The sequence below is a fragment of the Podarcis tiliguerta genome (assembly GCF_965153285.1).
Source record: "Podarcis tiliguerta genome assembly, chromosome: 13".
Taxonomy (NCBI): Eukaryota; Metazoa; Chordata; class Lepidosauria; order Squamata; family Lacertidae; genus Podarcis; species Podarcis tiliguerta.
This window is the reverse complement of record NC_139546.1, coordinates 18323770-18342953: the sequence shown is the minus strand read 5'-3', so window position 1 is coordinate 18342953 and position 19184 is coordinate 18323770. Positions and strand designations below refer to the sequence as shown.

The 19184-nt window shown below is 47.2% G+C and overlaps 1 protein-coding gene across 2 annotated transcripts in view; it reads left to right on the top strand.

Annotated features, from left to right (window-relative positions):
* Positions 1-11621, top strand: part of LOC310661833 (G protein-activated inward rectifier potassium channel 1-like) — a 35421-nt gene extending 23800 nt beyond the window's left edge. For both annotated transcript variants that reach the window (XM_083408328.1, XM_083408329.1), the window contains one exon: positions 9751-11621. In XM_083408328.1, coding sequence (XP_083264454.1) covers positions 9751-10358 — 608 coding nt within the window. In that variant the 3' untranslated portion in view covers positions 10359-11621. The remainder of the gene's footprint in view (positions 1-9750) is intronic.
* Positions 11622-19184: the final 7563 nt, after the last annotated feature.

Below are 19184 nucleotides of genomic sequence, written 5' to 3'. Positions count from 1 at the left end.
GGGTGCAATGAGATTAAGGGCCACTATCTGAACGATAATCATGGTCATTTGATTGCCCTTTTTAGCCATTGCTGTCTTTTTTTATTCGTATATATTTTAATTTGTATATATTGCTTGTTTTATGTTGCTATGGCCGTTGGCTAATACCGTATTTTTCGCTCTATAAGATGCACCAGACCACAAGACGCACCTAGTTTTTGGAGGAGGAAAACAAGAAAAAAAAATATTCTGAATCTCAGAAGCCAGAACAGCAAGAGGGATCGATGCGCAATGAAAGCAGCAGTCCCTCTTGCTGTTCTGGCTTCTGGGATAGCTGCACAGCCAGCATTCGCTCCATAAGACGCACACACATTTCCCCTTACTTTTTAGAAGGGAAAAAGTGAGTCTTATAAAGCAAAAAATACGGTATCTAAAAAAACCGTGGCCAGCTTCTGCCAGCTCTCCAAGAAAAGTCCTTTCCTGGTTCTGCCCACTGAATCAGGTGTTTTCATCATCGCAAGCTCGCTGGCTGGCTGGCTGCCACTCTCCTCCTGCCCTGCTGCTCTCAAGGAAAGAGAAAGAAAGGGAGCCCTGGCTTCTGTTAGAAAAGTAGGACACCCTAGTTGTTGGAGGCTCCCCATTCCTCTGTGTGTTTAGCCTGGAGGCCTATCTGCTTCAGAGGGAAGAGTCTAGCAAATGTGACGGTTACAGAGAGATTAATGATGTGACTTCCCCCTCTGGCTCTATAGTAATGAGCCTTGATTCTGTAGTGTATAGCACAACGAAAGAGATAAGTGGATTTTTCTCTCTCTCTCTTTTAAAGAGCTCTCATTTACAGTTCTTGAAAGAGGAGAAGTCTTGTTCTATTGGGATAGGGAAGCAAAGAGCGGCCTCACATTATTCCAGGGCTTAATTTGGGCCAGCCCACCTCAGGTGTCCATTGGAGAATCTGCCAACTCAGCCCCAGGACCAGCTTTCAAGTTTCAGTCTCCCCGCTGCACTTTGAAAACTGTTCTGTGTGAAGTTGCAGCAGCTCTAAAGCCAGCCAGGCAAGCAAAATGTGTGGGATGGTTTATCAATGGGCAGGAGAGGATATATTAGTTCCAATTTATCCCTCCAATCTCCGTTGGGTGTGGGGGTCGAGTGGAGTATTAAAACCTGATGCTGTGAAGCCTTTCATTTTATGAGTCAATCCCAGCCAACGAAATAGGTTGGCTTCCCCTTTGTTTCCCTCTTAATAAAAGAATCAGGCAACAACTTATAAAGTAAGCTTAAAATATATTGTTTACTTACTTGGCAGTCTTGCACGGGAACACAGCAAAGGCAGCAGCAAAATTGTGCAGGTAAAATACTTCATGGTCTCAACAGACAAAGTTAAATGCAGTCCTGCCTCGGGTTGAAGTAGCTTCGAGATAAGTATTTTCAGGTTGTGCGCTGCGATGACCTGGAAGTAACGGAGCACGTTACTTCCCGGTTTCACCGCTCACGCATGCACAGATGGTCAAAATGACGTCACGCGTGTGCGCAGAAGCAGCGAATCGCATCCCTCACACCTGCGGACGCAGGTTGCATTCGCTTCTGGATGTGAACGGGGCTCCGGAACGGATCCCATTCTCATCCAGAGGTACCACTGTACAGAAATGGAGTCTGCGCTCGGGGAGAGTACAGATAGATATCCGTCTGCATGAAAGATATTGTGAGAAAGAGAGAGAGAGAGAGAAAACAGACAGATGAGGAGGAGAAGGCTTTATATCTCCCATTTCTTCCCGCCACTGGAAGCAGGGGAAATGACATTACACAGAGCCCTCTCTCCACCAGTTACATTTCTATGGTCTAAGTTTGCCTATCTAGAAATTTGCAGCTCTGTGGTCATTAGCTACTAGACTTCCCAATGTTAGATTTCGACTGCTAATCTGCAAAATGCTCTTCCGCTGACATGTGCCTCGTGTTGTTGTGGTTTTAAATTTGGTCTTTGAAATTTAAGCAGCACTGACTTGAACATGAGTCAGCTGACTTGCGCAGTCATTACTTATTTATTGCTTCACCAGGGGCTGCCATCGCTCCTCACTCTGCTCACCAACCCTGCCTACCCACCAAGACCCACGTTGGCCCAACCTTCCTTACCTTTATACCTCACCCATCCCATTGCCTATCCCCACAACCATTGGAGGTGCTTCCCCCTCCAATGAATACAGCTGCAGCCTAGGCCACCTGACATCCTGTGGTCATGTTGGAGTTGATGTGGCCACCTGTTGGTGACCACATGAACTGCAACATGACAACAGCCTTCCATTTTTATGTATATAGGAAGATAGAAGGACGATCCCCATTTGGCCTTTGAAAAACTTTTCTTAGCAGGTGATGGCTGTGCCCTGGTGGTGCTTTAACTCTTTGGCTCTCCTGCATCGAGCGAGGGAATAGACTAGATGGCTGATAAGGCTCCCTCCTCCAGTTCTTAGACACCATCCTCTGACATTTATGATCCTATGATATTAGTGAGCACACAGGGAAATGAGCCCTTGATAATATGGGTATATTGTTAGGCCCCATCAACTTTAAACAGAGTTAACAGAGCAGCTGAAGGGGATGAGTGGTGTACGTATTTATTATATTTTTGTCCCACTTTTTTTCCAGCAATCTCAGAGTAAGGTACATTGTTTCCTCCCCGCCCTCACCACCCATTTTAGCTTCACAACAACAACCCTGAAAAGTAGGGCTCACAGCCCAAGACCACCCACGGCTGAGTAGGGATTTGCACCTATACCCAAGTACAGCACATTAGCCACTATGCCACTTTGGCTCTCCAAGAGTGTAAGAAGAATTCAGCACAAATCCAAGCAAAGGGAAGATTTGCTTGGCAAAGGATTCTCCTGGCGTTTTCGTCCAAGTCCTGAAAAACACAGTTCAGTAGCTGAATGTCAAAGCCACGAGAAGCGCAATTAATTTTGTGGATGCGTTCCAGCCCAACCATCCTTGCTGCGTAAATGTCATTTGACATTTTAAATAGGAAATTATACGTTAATCAAATGTAACGTCAAGCGTAATTTACACTTCTTAAATCAGGTGCAGGGAGCCTCCAGACCCCAGGCAGAGTGCAGCCCTATAGGGAAACTCTGGGGCATCCCTCTCTTCCCTAGACCCCTCCCTGGCCTACTCCTTCAAGCACTTTTCCTTGGCCAGACAGTATTTTTGATCTATGATAATGCGTCTTCTTTGCCTGGATGGAAGATGAAAATATTGGCAAGGCAGGAGGGTGGGGACTGTAGAAACATCTGGGTTCCGTAAGGCTGGAATGTAGCTTCCTGTACAGAGGTAAGAGTCACACCTCTTGCTCCACCCCCTTTTCCCCTGGCCCCACCCACCAGTGACACCCCACACTTGCTCAAAGATTGTTCATGAGATGATGTGGTCCAAAGGTCCACTTGGGGGGAAAGCAGGGTCAGCTGTTCATGTTGTGCAGATGCCTGATTATCATCTTCCAAATCAACTACAGTGGTACCTCGGGTTACATACGCTTCAGGTTACAGACTCCGCTAACCCAGAAATAGTGCTTCAGGTTAAGAAATTTGCTTCAGGATAAGAACAGAAATCGTGCTCCGGCGGTGCGGCGGCAGCAGGAGGCCCCATTAGCTAAAGTGGTGCTTCAGGTTAAGAACAGTTTCAGGTTAAGAACGGACCTCCGGAATGAATTAAGTACTTAACCCGAGGTACCACTGTACTGTACTCTATTCTGAACTTAAAAATGGAAAGCGTAATGCTGGTGGTCAGCAAAAGAGGTTTAAAAACTCTCTCAAGGCAAATCTTTAAAAAATGTAGTATAAACACTGACAACTGGGGAACACCGGCCTGCGAGTGCTCCAGTTGGAGAACAGCTTTTACCAAGGTGTCATGGGCTTTGAAGATGCTCGAACTCAGGACGAAAGGGAGAAACGTGCTAAGAGGAAGGCACACTTGGCAAACCCTCACTGTGATCAACTCCTGCCTGGAAACCTATGTCCCCACTGTGGAAGGACGTGCTTTTTTTCCTATTAAAAAAATGTTTAGGGGTACTCTCATTTTCCCACTCATATTGAAATACTGCCCCTCAATGAGGTCAAACTTAGATTCACGATATGTTTAGGAGTATGTGTACCCCTGTGTACCCCCAGAAAAAAAACCACTGCATATAGTTTATTTCCTTGACATGGAGGGCGTTCCATAGGGCAGGCGCCACTACCAAGAAGGCCCTCTACCTGGTTCCTTGTAACCTCACTTGTCGCAGGGAGGGAAATGCCAGAAGGCCTTCGGAGCTGGACCTCCATGTCTGGGCTGAACGATGGGGGTGGAGAAGCTCCTTCAGGTATACTGGGCCTTTGAGGCCGTTTAGGGCTTTAAAGGTCAGCACCAACACTTTGAATTGTGCTTGGAAACATACTGGGAGCCAATGTAGGTCTTTCAAGACTGGCGTTATGTGGTCTCGGCGGCCGCTCCCAGTCAATATATCTTAAAGACACCACAATCTCTGCTGACCTCTCTCCATGGAAACCAAACCATGGGTAAACCACTGGAACCCCAAGAGCTTCTCACTGCTTGGAGATTGGGATGGCATGGCCATAGCCCTTGTCTCCTAAATCCTAGAAGAATTGTGGGGCTGTGCAGCAGGAGGAAGACCGGGCTGTGATTCCTCTCTGGGACCTCTGTGTTCAGAGGTTCCCCATGTTGTCCAGAGGGTAATCTCTACTATTCAGAACCAGCTCTTGGGCTTGAACAAAACCCCTGAGCATGCACGAAAACGGAGCTTTCCCGACGTTTTATCTTAATGTGCATTCCGCGTCCGCTCGCAAGAGCATCCTTCTCCATTATGCGTCTTGCAACCTTCAGAACCGCCCGGCTGAATGTGGCAGTTAAAAGGGGGTTAATGGAAAGCACATAAGCAAATCTAGCTAAGTCAATAAAGGCCGCCCGGAGACTGACTGTCACCAGATGGAACAGCAGGTGATTTGTTACCTCCATAGGAAACAGAACTGATGGATGAACTGTGCAAACTTAGCTCTGATTCGCTCACTCTCTCGTCCCCCTTTGTAAAGCCATATGCTGCCCTTCCTGTCTCGTGAAGGCAGAGATGTTAGCTAGTCCCACTGAAATCGGTGCCATGACTAACTTGTCCCATGGATTACAGTGGGGCTACCTCAGGGACGCGGGTGGCGCTGTGGGTAAAACCTCAGTGCCTAGGACTTGCCGATCGTATGGTCGGCGGTTCAAATCCCCGCGGCAGGGTGAGCTCCTGTCTTTCGGTCCCAGCTCCTGCCAACCTAGCAGTTCGAAAGCACCCCTAAGTGCAAGTAGATAAATAGGTACCGCTTTATAGCGGGAAGGTAAACGACGTTTCCGTGTGCTGCTCTGGTTCGCCAGAAGCGGCTTAGTCATGCTGGCCACATGACCCGGAAGTTGTAATTTATGGACCTAATAGGTATCTAAAGCCATTTGCACATGCAGAATGTAGGCACCCTATATATAGAAATGAGCAAACCAGTGATATTTTAGGGAGCAGGTTAGCAGACGGGGCCCATGATTTACATCATAGGAGCCTACACAACCCAAAACAAAACACTGTTGCTGTATGTAGGTTTTATTTAATTCGTTGTTTTGTCTTATATTTTGGAAATGTACATCCTTTTTTTTCTTTTAAATTTTTGGGGGGCTTCCAAGAGAGTGAGGCCCTAAGCTATAGCTTGTTTAGCTTATAAGTAAATCTAGCACTGGGCTACCTTTGAGTCCAGCCCAGTAGTTCCAACCATAGCTGCTTAAGGCAGCTTTTAGAAGGAAGCTTTTTCTGCTAACGCTACAGTGGGACTTAAGACAGACTGTGAACATTGCAGTTCTGCACAGAGCATGGTTTGGGGCTCAGAATTTCACTACCTGAGAATCACAGTTTTGTTTCTTTTCTTTTTTCTTTTAAAGCAAATTTCGAACACTCAGGGTATGAAGGCACACCTGAAAGCATGTAGGCAATGCCTTACTGGAATCAGAAGCCAGGGCTAAACAAGATTCATAGCTCCTCGTCCTCCTTATCCACAATTCAGTATAATGGTGCAATCCTGTGCACTCAGAATTAAGTCCCATGGAGTTCAATAAGGCTTACTCCCAAGTGAGTATGCATAGCAGGTGTGGGGAACCTCCGGTCCTCCCACTGTTGCTGAACTACAACTCCCATCAGCCCCCACAAGCATGGCCAATGGCCAGGGGTGATGGGAATTGTAGTTCAGCAACATCTGGGGGGGCTAGAGGTTCCTCACACCTGGCGTATAAGATTGCAGTCTAAATTATGGAAGATGTTTTTTTCAAAACAAATCTATGCACTGTGCAAAATAAAACAACACACCATCTAAAATAAAACTGCTATGTTATGCTGTTTCTTTTGTGTTTTTGACATCTGTTAAATGCTTTCCTTTTTCAAGAAGCATTCCAAGCAGATATTTTTATAACAGTCGGAATCTGTATTGGGTTTGAAGTTGTGTGGTATTGTTTCCCCCGCCTAAATATGCAATGCGATTGTTTTATGTATGTTTTAATTGTATCATGAATTCAAGATGCTTCGTAGGAAGCGGCCTCTACACAAAACAGATAAGCGTACAATATAAGAGCAGGCATTAAGCAAAGTAAGAGGAGATACTAAAATAGGTTTGATTTGCATGATTTATACAGATCACCCCACAGAGCTTTTCTTGTCACGGGATTAGGGTTGCCTGGGTGCGGAATTTATTAATGTTGTTAATGTTGTAGTTATAATTATTTTTCATCTCGGCGTACGCACAGCTCAGAAGGGACTTTGTCTTTTCTCGAGCAGAAAGGGCCTTTGGGCAATTGCTCAGGCGAAGCTAAGCATGGCTTTATAACGCCAATCCTGAGAATCACAGAAGAGACAGACGGCTGCTTTGCAAACTGTCGTACCAATGGATAACGCCAGCAGCACAAACTGGTGCATAGTTTTCTATGGTGGGATCAGAATGAAGAACTACATACACTGATGCAGTTATTTTCAAGTTGCTGGGTGCAATTTTGCACACACACACACACACAACAAGCTGATGCACACCCAGTGTGGTAGATCCACATATGCAAACTCCGGATCAGGGCATTTGTCCCTAATATGTATATTTATTCTTTAATAATGCGGTGAATGTTTAATATAGGATGTGACACACTAATAGCCAGATTTTTACTGCCAATGCTAATCTCAAACGACAGGAGAGACACGTCTTTTCCCTTCCCCAAGAATTCCTCCAGTCCTGGATCATCAATCACTCACTGTCATTTGTTGCCATCGGATATTAGAGCAGACTCGTCTTCGGGCTGTGTCTCCCCGAGTAGCTCAAATTAACCGGGCCTTCTCTAATAGCAGGGGAGATGAACGATGGAGCAGGTAGCTCATGGATTTGTGTAACATAGTTGCAGAGAGACAGGAAATAGCCAACATGGGGCAGGGTAGGGAAGAATAGGAGGGTAGGATGCTGCTGCTGCTGCTGCCCAAATGCCTGCTTGTTTCCTGCTTGGCAGGGGGTTGGACTCGATGACCCTTGTGGTCTCTTCCAACTCTATGATTCTATGATTCTATGATTCTATGCCCCTTGTAAGAGTGGCATTCGCACATGGGTTTAACTGACCCTAGGAAGGAAGGGGTGTGGGATGTGATACATAAGGAGCAGTCAAATACAACATTCCTTGTTTTCCTAGAGTGGACATGCAGGGGAATGTTTGGTCCAGCCAGTCAAAAACTTCCTGTTTCCTCCTAGCTGGGACATACTTTCTTTGCATGTGACTAGAGGTGGGTGTGACCTTACCTGCCCAGGTAACAAAGGACAACGTGCGAGAGTTTGCAGTTTGTTTGCCCCAACTCTTCTTGTTTGCGAGGGCAGGCTCCATGCCCAAGACCCCAAAAATTGGAGGTTGGGGGGGGTCAAGAAATTCATTGACTCCTCCCTTTCCATGGAGGTGCAGGCTGCAGCCACAGCAAAGGTGGCATTTTTCCATCGCTGTATTAAGCAGTTGGTTCCTTACCTTTCTCGCCCTGATCTGGCCCCAGTGATCCATGCGACGGTCACCTCCAAGCTTGATTATTGTAACTCGCTCTATACGGGGCTGCCCTTGAAGGTGTCCCAGAAACTCCAGCGGGTGCAGAATGCCACGGCGAGGCTCCTTATGGGGTCCTTGCCGCGGGATCGCATTCATCCAGTGCTTTACCAACTGCACTGGCTCCCGGTGGAGTACAGGCTCAGGTTTAAGGTGCAGGTTTTGACCTTCAAACCCCTATGCAACCTAGGACCCACATACCTACGGGACCACCGCTCCTGGTATATCCCATGGAGGACGTTAAGGTCCACAAACAACAGCACTTTGGAGGTCCCGAGCCTCAAGGAGGTTAGATTGGTTTCAACTAGGGCCAGGACCTTTTCAGCATTGGCCCCAACGTGGTGGAACGTTCTGTCACAAGAGACTAGGGCCCTGCGGGAATTGACATCTTTCCACAGGGCCTGCAAGACAGAGCTGTTCTGCCTGGCCTTTGGTTTGGACTCGGTCTGACCCTTATGTTTCCCTCCCCTTATGGTCTTGATTTATCAGCTACTTTAAAATGAGGCTGCATTTTAAACTGCATTTTAACCTGTGTTTTAAATTGGGGGGTTTTCCCCCCTCTCTTTTTCCCCTATTATGTTTTTAGTGTGATTTTATTGGTGTTAGTCACCCTGAGCCCTGCTCTGGCCAGGGAGGGTGGGGTATAAATAAAAAATTATTATTATTATTATTATTATTATTATCTCTAGATGCTTCAGGTAGGAAGAATTAAAGGAGCTGTCCAGCACAGGGGTGGGCTGGGGATCTGGGGAAATAGCATTTTCCCATGGCACCATACTTTGAAAATCAAGCCACACTGATCCTGTCTATGCATTGAGGTTGAATTCTGACAAGACAGAAGTACTGTTTGGGGGGACAGGGGGCGGGAGGGTGGGGGGGATTCCCTGGTCCTGAATGGGGTAACTGTGCCCCTGAAGGACTAGGTGCGCAGCCTGGGAGTCACTTTGGACTCACAGCTGTCCATAGAGGCGCAGGTAAATTCTGTGTCCAGGGCGGCTGTCTACCAGCTCCATCTGGTACGCAGGCTGAGACCCTACCTGCCCACAGACTGTCTCACCAGAGTGGTGCATGCCCTAGTTATGCTCCCGCTTGGACTACTGCAATGCGCTCTACGTGGGGCTACCTTTGAAGGTGACCCGGAAACTGCACTTAATCCAGAACGTGGCAGCTAGACTGGTGACTGGGAGTGGCCGCTGGGACCACATAACACCGGTCCTGAGAGATCTGCATTGGCTCCGAGTACGTTTCCGAGCACAATTCAAAGTGTTGGTGCTGATCTTTAAAGCCCTAAACAGCCTCGGTCCAGTATACCTGAAGGAGCGTCTCCACCCCCATCGTTCAGCCCGAACACTGAGGTCCAGCGCTGAGGGCCTTCTGGCAGTTCCCTCATTGCAAGAAGTGAGGTTACAGGGAACCAGGCAGAGGACCTTCTCGGTAGTGGCGCCTGCCCTGTGGAACGCCCTCCCACCAGATGTCAAGGAAATAAGCAGCTATCTTTAAAAGACATCTGAAGGCAGCCCTATTCAGGGAAGTTTTTAATATTTAACGCTGTACTGTTTTTAACACTCGATTGGGAGCCGCCCAGAGTGGCTGGGGAAACTCAGCCAGATGGGCGGGGTATAAATAATAATTATTATTGTTATTATTCTCTTGGTCTCTTAGGGATGACTTGCCAAGCCAGAACCTCCTACACAGAAGATGAAGTTCTCTGGGGCCACCGGTTCCTCCCTGTGATGTCGCTGGAAGATGGTTTCTTCCGCGTGGATTATTCCCAGTTCCACGGGACATTTGAAGTCCCCACTCCCCCCTACAGCGTGAAGGAGCAGGAAGAAAACCTCTCTCTCCCTTCGCCTTTGAACACGCCGACAGGGAGCAACAGAAGCCGGAGGGAAAAGATCTCCTCCCTCGATTGCCTCGATTTTTTCGAAGAAAAAGGCAACAGGCTCCCCAGCAAATTCCAGAAGATGTGCTCCGGCAAACGGGAGCTCCACAGAGGGGTCCTCAGCCTCTGCTCCAGCAACGTGGAGAAAGCATGCAGCACGGGAGATCTGCTCAAAATCCAGCAGATCACCTCCGTCTGCGGCGCCGAAGACGGGGGCGAGAAGCTGATGTCGGCAGCCTTCAAAACCAAATCGGAGCTGCTGGCTCGCTCCACCGGCAACCTCGAACTCCAGCAAAGGCCTCAAACCTTGCTCACCTTGGGAGCGACCTTAGATCATGAGAATTTGCCTGCCAAGCTGCGGAAAATGAACTCGGGACACCTGTCCTAAAAGGGAGGAGAAGCTTAAATGAGCCGCAGTTTTCATTTAAAACTCGTGGATTTCTCGGGATACTACTGTGAAGACCCCCTGAGCTATGCCCATGCGCTAGCAATGGCAGTCCAATTTAAACGAGAATTTTTTAAAAAAACACACACAAAGAGCGCTTCAACCCACAACCCATTGTAGTTATGTAACGGGGCTAGGTTGCTTACATGGCAGTGTAAGTAAGAAGAAAAAATCTCTTGAAGATACTGTTGGGTCTTCTGTTTTCTTTTCCTTTCTAAAGCATGCCTATTTAGTACCATTTCCTCTGACTTGCCCCTTTAAAGAAGCAATTGTTCTATAACAAGAGTACCTCTGAGTATGTACAGAGGGCTGCTCTCTCTCAAGCAACTGCAGCGTGTCCTTGAACACCTATGAAGCTACACAAAAGGGCCTGCTTTGTGGGCTTTTTAAAGAAGCTACGCACCAGCCACACCCCTCGGGAGCCTCTCAGGAACCCACAGAGAACTGCTGCTGTGCTGCATGAGGCACCACCACCGGTAAGGCCCCGCCTCTGACAGACACATATCTCGCTTTAGCTGATACATGCAGCCATTGTACACACAGGGATTAAATGAACATGATCCACAGGTGTTTGTCGAAAAGCACAGAACAATCTAAAGGGGGGGGGGATTATTACAGACCAACATGGCTTCCTTTGTTTTTATGTGCCTTGAAGATTATTGAATCTAGCTGTTCGGAAACAAGAGCTACAGTCGAATGAAGATGGTTTTTCTACCACCTCAAGGGCGACTTGTCGAGGACCACGTGCCCTCCAGCCACTAGGTAACGCTACCAAATTTAGCTTCACTTGACTTTATCGCCTGAAATAAATCTCCGGCTTTGATCATAGGAAGACTGCCATGCTCCTCTCCACCAGCTCAATTCTCTGCCTTAGACAGAGACAGTGTGTTTCACTTTTAAGGCCGGAGACAGGGTAACGGCTGGTTTTAGAATTAGCAGAAACTGGGAGGTTCCCCCATTGCCTCTTTGTCTCTTGCAACACCTAGAAAAGGTTAATCCAACCAAGTTTGCCATCTTAAGACTGAATCTAAGTGCAGAAAACTTGGGGCTAAGCCAATAATATGCCTCCTCTTCTTCTGTCTCCCTGTCCCTTCGACTGCTTTGCGTAGCATCTCTCCCAATGAAGGGTTTCTGGAGAACTTGAAAGCTCGCTCCCTATTTTGTGGTTGGTCCGCCTAAATAAAGGTCTTCTTGCCCGAGTGTGAATTTTGGGGGTGGAACTGGAAAGGGAGAAAGGGGGAGGCGAACGAAAATGAGCGGTTGAAGTGAGGGACAGAGGCGACTGCGCACTTTACAAATCAAACGCATGTCCTTATCTAAAATATTGTTACAAAAGTTGAGTGCCTCCCCCGCTCTCGGCCAAGCGGTGGCAAAAGCCCTGGGGGTTCAGGCACTCACCTGGGGTCTGTGTTCCTTTGAAGAACTGAGACACGGCAGAGACTGTCGTAGCTTTAAGAAATATGATTTATTCACCTATTTACACCTTCAGGCTGCGTGAAGGGAGTCCAGGTCTTACAACATGGTTGTTCCAAGAGGGGCTTGTGCCCCACAGCAGTGCAGCTGTGGGGTCCCAGGTATCTCTCCCAGCCAGCCTGCCTGCAGAAGATGGATCCCAGCCTTTCTTCTTCCCAGAATGCCCTGCTAAAATACTCCCTTTTCTTGTCACCCAGTTACGCTGTCAGCCTTCCAAACTCCCTGTCTCTGTTCACACCGCAGGGCAAGTGGGGAGGACAGTTCGCCTGTACAGTGGTACCTCGGGTTACATACGCTTCAGGTTACAGCTCTGCTAACCCAGAAATAGTGCTTCAGGTTAAGAACTTTGCTTCAGGATGAGAACAGAAATTGTGTTCCGGCGGCGTGGCAGCAGCAGGAGGCCCCATTAGCTAAAGTGGTGCTTCAGGTTAAGAACAGTTTCAGGTTAAGAACGGACCTCCGGAACGAATTAAGTACTTAACCCGAGGTACCACTGTATTGCCAGTAGCCCTCTGTTGTTTCTTAATCAACGCCCCCTCCCCAATGTATAACAATATCATCCACATCATCATTAAATTGATTACCTGCCCTTTCCCAGCAGGGAAATTCCGTACTGCTTTTCGGAAATTCCACCAGGATGCTATTTCCGACGGATGAACCCCAGATGTTGCTTTTTTTACCTTTACCTTTAGGTGAAATCTCTAAAGGTAAAGACGCCCCCTTTTTCTTTTCTTTTTCTCTTAGTTTCCTGTTCTTCATTTATTGAATTTATTGAATTTATATACCGCCCTGTACCCGGAGGTCTCAGGGCGGTTCACAGAAAAGATCGCAATATGTAAAATCAAAATAAAAACAATAATCCAATAACACGCCCCCCCCCCAAAAAATAGCAACATTTTAAAGGGTATACGGTGTTGATCAGTTCAACCGAAGGCCTGGTTAAAAAGGAACGTTTTTGCCTGGCACCTAAAGGCGTATAATGAAGGCACCAGGCGAACTTCCCTGGGGAGAGCATTCCACCGACGAGGAGCCACTGCAGAGAAGGCCCTGTTCTTGTGTTGCCACCCTCCGGACCTCTTGAGGAGGAGGCACACGAAGGAGGGCCTCAGAAGATGATCTCAGGGTCCAGGTAGGTTCATATGGAAAGAGGCAGTCCTTGAGGTATTGAATATACAATAAATCAAAATAAATAACCACAAACCTTTTGGCTAGCAGTGTTGCTCAACTAGACCTGCTTAGACATGGGAATTTTCATCTGAGGTAGCCATCCCGGAAACAGAAGCAAGATGGTCTTTACATAGCTAATCCAGGATACTTGTCTCTGGGACACACAAACACACACACACAGAGAGACAGACAGACAATTCCCCCTGCAAGCGAATGCAGTCTTTGATGGGGAAAGGTTGCTTGCCCCTGTATTACAACACGGAACGAAGCGTCCCTGCACTTGATGCAAGGAATATAGGGATATTTTTCCATCCAGACCTCAGCAGCTGCTCATACAACCAGATGCCAGGACGCTACTTCCCACCTGCTGTCCGTCATCCATTGTGTCAATTTCCAGAGGGCTAGCTGTGTTAGTTTGCAGCAAAAAGCACATCCCATAAACCAAGCGTTGCGGCATCATAAAGAGTAACAGATTTATTGTGGCTTATGCCGTAAAGGATTATCTCATAATAAATCTGTCCGTTGGTAAGGTACCATACGAGGTTTTTTTCATCTAAGGACGTCACTTCTTTATTTTAAAGAGAGGGGGAGAGGGGAGGGTTTTTTTCAAACCACAAAGACTGAATACACACCATATGTTTAAAACGCATTCCCTTTCCACCAAGGAGCCCTGGGAACTCTAGTTTGCCCACAACAGAGGCCTTAAGTAAGGCAATGCCCAGAAGCCTTAACAAACTACAGTTCCCAGAATCCTTCGGGGGATGCTTTAATTGTCTGCCATGTGCGCAGCCAATGCTTACAGCCACACGATACATTTAATGCCCACGGTTGTCCCCCAAAATCCTGGGAGCTGTGGTTTCTTAAGCTTGCTGGGAATTGCAGCTCTGTGGGGGTAAACCACAGCTCACAGGATTATTTGGTGGGGGGCGCCATGTGGTTTAAAGGTTTGGCATGTGCACAGCCAAAGTTGGAGACTTGTGGCTCTGCATATGTTGTTGGACTCCAACCAGGGCATTTTATATACACAGTGGTACCTCAGGTTAAGAACTCAATTCGTTCTGGGGGTCTGTTCTTAACCTGAAACTGTTCTTAACCTGAAGCACCACTTTAGTTATGGGGCCTCCTGCTGCCGCTGCTCCGCTGCTGCGCGATTTCTGTTCTCATCCTGAAGCAAAGTTCTTAACCTGAGGGAATATTTCTGGGTTAGCGGTGTCTGTAACCTGAAGCGTATGTAACCTGAAGCGTATGTAACCCGAGGTACCACTGTATATACAGTGGTGCCCCGCAAGACGAATGCCTCGCAAGACGGAAAACCCGCAAGACGAAAGGGTTTTCCATTTTCAGAGGCGCTTCGCAAGACGAATTTCCCTATGGGCTTGCTTCGCAAGACGAAAATTGACGAAAAATTTTGAGGGGTTTTTCCACTCCAAAACCCCTTTTTCTGAAGCGCTAAGCTGCTAAAAGCCTTTTAGCAGCAAAACCGCTAATCCCTTAAGCCTTTAATAGGCGTTAATAGCCCTTAAACTGCTAATAGCGCTAATCCGCTAATGGGCTTGCTTCGCAAGACGAAAAAACCGCAAGACGAAAAGACTCGCGGAACGGATTCTTTTCGTCTTGCGAGGCACCACTATATATATATAAAATTCTGTACAAATTCCTCTAACACTGAACTCAAACTTCCAGTAAGGTGCCCTCTCAGTTTAGGTAGGGGACTGTTTTACAGAAGGTATTCAAGCCATTCTGGTCAGCTTCCAACTCATATGAAAACATAATAAAACATTAAACATTAAAAAAACTTCCCTATGCAGAGCTGCCTTCAGACATCTTCTAAAGGTTGTATAGTTACTTATCTCCTTTGCTGAAGGATTGCATAACTCCGTACCCACCAACATTTCTCCGATGAAAATAGGGACATCCTAAGGAAAAGCGGGACATTCCGGGATCAAATCGGAAACTGGGATGGCTTCTGTAAATCCGGGACTGACCCTGAAAAATGAGGACACTTGGAGGCTCTGCTATATATATGCCACCTTGAGGTCCCTGAAGGAAAGATGGGATATACCGTATTTTTCGCTCTATAAGACATACTTTTTCCCTCCCAAAAAGTAAGGAGAAATGTGTGCGCGTCTTATGGAGCGAATGCAGGCTGCGCAGCTGTCCCAGAAGCCAGAACAGCAAGAGGGATTTCTGCTTTCACTGCGCAGCGATCCCTCTTGCTGTTCTGGCTTCTGGGATAGTTGCGAGAAGCCTCCTCAGGGCAATGGGAGGAACGCTCCCCCTGCCCTGAAGAGGATTTGCATTGCTTTCACTGAAGCCAGAACAAGAGGGATCGCTGCTTTCACTGCGCATCGATCCCTCTTGCTGTTCTGGCTTCTGGGATTCAGAATATTTTTTTTCTTGTTTTCCTCCTCCAAAAACTAGGTGCGTCTTATGGTCTGGTGCATCTTATAGAGCAAAAAATATGGTAAGTGTGATGAATCAACTAAAATAAATACAATCACAAGTGGACAGAAAACAATCACACCCAGCCTATTGAACGAGTTCTGGTGCTAGATGGGGGCGAGAAGAGAAAGGGAATCTCGCACTGGCTGTGTCCACATTCCCATTTAATCTGCATCCAGTGCTCTTCTGCAACTGGTTTCATAAGCAGTGCACATAAGATACTCGCCACAATCCAGATCTATCCTGTATCCAGCCTGTTGCTTCATATGACACACTGCCTTTTGACGGTTCCTCACCCCCCCTCCCCAAAACCAGTTTCCATCTGATTGAGAAAAAGAATCAGTGGCGTAGCATGGGTTGTCAGCACCCGGGGCAAGGCAATTAATTTGCGCCCCCTAACCCGTGGATTTGCGCCCCCTAACCCTAACCCCCAGATGTTGCGCCCAGTGTGGCCGGCCCCCCCTGCACCCCCCACGCTACGCCACTGAAAAGAATAACCGAGCTGTTTTAAGATAGACATTGTGTACGCAGTCCCTGCCTTGCTAAATACATAATAAATAAGAGTGCGCTTTGAACTCCTGGAGAAGATGAGGAGAGAGATTGCTTTCATGTACTTTGGGGGGTTTTCTATACTGCCTGCATTAATTTTTTTCTGAATCCATTCTCAACCCCATTTCCCCCCAAAGCTACAGATGATGGCGCAGTCTGCTAAGTATGTAATCTCCTGCCCTTCCGCAGACAAAAAGTCTTGCCCCCATCTTAATAAACAGGCAGCCCTAAAAGCCAACAGGGAGATCTTACCAAAAGCAAGAGCCAATCCAAGAACCTCCATGGCCTCAAGAGACCGGAAGGCCTAGCTTTGAAGGTGAGATGTTGAGAGGTTAAAGTCTGCAGCCAAGCAGCCTGAGAAAAAAAAAATTGGGGGGTGCGCGCCTGCATGACGTCAACTGTGGCGGGGAGGAAAGCATGCAGAAATCCATCAGGCCTTCGCGAAACGTCTCGGGTCAACAAGTTCCTTCTGCAAAGCATTCCTCGGCTGCTGTCATCACTACTTCCATTTGGTCAGGGAAAGCTGCTTGGGAACTGAAAGGGGGGGTGGACACACCACTTCTCAAAGCAGAAAAGAGCTGATTTAAAAAAACAAGGACAGCTCACTCTGCCGCCCCCCCAACCAACAAAAATTAGAATCACAGGATCAGAAGGAAAATTTTAAAAGTTACAAAAATTGGGTGCCTCCCCTTCTCTCCACCGAGCAGTGGAAAGAGCCCAGGGGGTTCCAGGGACTGTGTAATAATAATAATAATAATAATAAAATTTATACCCCGCCCATCTGGCTGGGCTTCCCCGGCCACTCTGGGCAGCTTCCAACAAAATATTAAAATACAGTAATGCATCAAACATTAAAAGCTTCCCTAAATTCAAGACACGGCGGAGATTCTCATAGCTGTAAGAAATAGGGTTCATTCACCTATTTACACCTCCAGTCTGCATGGAGGGAGTCCAGATCTTACAGCATTGACCCCCACATATAGCTGTCAACGTTTCCCTACACAGGTGTGATTGTATAGATGCTCCCATTAGCTGCGTTCCCCATCACCGGAAAAAGAAAGGACGGAGGAGGAATAGTTGGTAAGGTGCGCCCTCTGGTGACAGCGAACCACAACTGCAGAAGATAAATACTGCACTTCAGGCGATGAAAATGTTAGCTGAGAAAGCCGTCAGAAGAACCGACACATCCACTAACACAATATTTGCCTTTGAGGTACAGCTTCCCCGAGCATTTAAAAAAAGAAAAAGAAACAAAACTGGAATTGGATTTTTTTTTTAATGCAATATCCACCCATTAATGCAGTTGCTCTGGCAAATATCGTTCTGGGCACATTTTGTACAGTACAGAATGTACTATGGAAATATCTAGGGAGGCATTAGGAAGCAAAGGAGAGGGAGCTCTGAGAGAAGGGGCAGAGGAAGCTAGAGAACCGCTCCACCCAGCAAAGACGGACCAGGGATGATCCCTCTGGGATGATAAGGTTAATAATAGTAATAATAATAATACTGGTGTTGTAAAGGGAACCTGACCATTAGGTCCAGTCGTGACCGACTCTGGGGTTGCGCGCCCATCTCGCTCTATAGGTCGAGGAAGCCGGCGTTTGTCCACAGACAGCTTCCGGGTCATGTGGCCAGCATGATGAAGCCACTTCTGGCGAACCAGAGCAGCGCACGGAAACGCCGTTTACCTTCCCGCCGGAGCGGTACCTATTTATCTACTTGCACTTTGACGTGCTTTCGAACTGCTAGGTTGGCAGGACTGGTGTTGTAGACAAGGCTAAAGGATAAAAAAAAGTGAGAGATGCTGGCCATCTTTGAGGCCCGGGCAGCAACCTACTGCGCCATCATTGCTTGTTGTGAAGGGAAAAGCCAAGCTGAACTGAGAGGAAATGGGTGGAGAGCAAGGGAGACAGAGTTCCTTTTGCACAGCAGATAGCTGGTTGCAGGCTCGTGTGAGCCTCTCACTGTTACACAATTCAGTCTGTCTCAGATTGAATTGTAGGTTCCTGGTAAGTTCCCTTGAATCCCTCTTAAAAGAATAAAGATGCCACAATCTTATTGGAAGTCAATAAAAGAAGTTTACTCACATCAGTTCACAGTTGGATTCCGGAAGGCAGACTTAGTTACAAATATGTACATGTGGATCTACCCCATATGGGGGAATAATCTCAGAGGAGTCCTAGCTAAAAGCTGGTCAAACGAAGAAGGAAGTCAAAAAAAGAAGGGAGGGGTGCTGTGTGACTCGTCCTTTTGTTACCTGAACAGGTTAGGTCATGCCCACCTTCTATCACATGCAAAAGGAAGGATGCTCCAGCCAGGAGAAACAGGAAGTTTCGACTGGCTGGACCAAACATTCCCTTTCATGTCTTCTCTAGCATTACAAGGAATGTTGGACTTGACTGCTTCTCATGGATCACATCCCATAAAAACACAATCTGCACAGAAGGGTCTAATGAGCACAGCAACTCATCTCTGGCAGGTCTTACTCCATGAAAATCAGTTGCCAAGACGAAAAGGATCACTGGCTCACATTCATCCAGTGCTTTACCAACTGCACTGGCTCCCGGTGGAGTACAGGATCAGGTTTAAGGTGCTGGTTTTGACCTTCAAAGCCCTATGCGACCATGTACCTACGGGACCGCCTCTCCTGGTATGCCCCGCGGAGGACCTTAAGGTCCACAAATAACAACACTTTGGAGGTCCTGAGCCTCAAGGAGGTTAGATTGGTTTCAACTAGGGCCAGGGCCTTTCAGCACTGGCCCCGACGTGGTGGAACGCTCTGTCACAAGAGACTAGGGCCCTGCAGGATTTGACATCTTTCCGCAGGGCCTGTAAGACAGAGCTGTTCCGCCTGGCCTTTGGTTTGGACTCGGTCTGACCCTTATGTTTCCCTCCCCTTATTGTCTTGATTTATCGGCTATTTTAAAATGAGGCTGCATTTTAAATTGCATTTTAACCTATATTTTAAATTGTTCCCCACTCTTCTATGTTTTTAATGTGATTTTATTGGTGTTAGCTGCCCTGAGCCCAGCTCTGGCCAGGGAGGGCGGGGTATAAATAAAATTTACCATTATTATTATTATTATTATTATTATTATTATTATTATCCCTGCCTCCCCACAGCCATCTAAGTCCCCT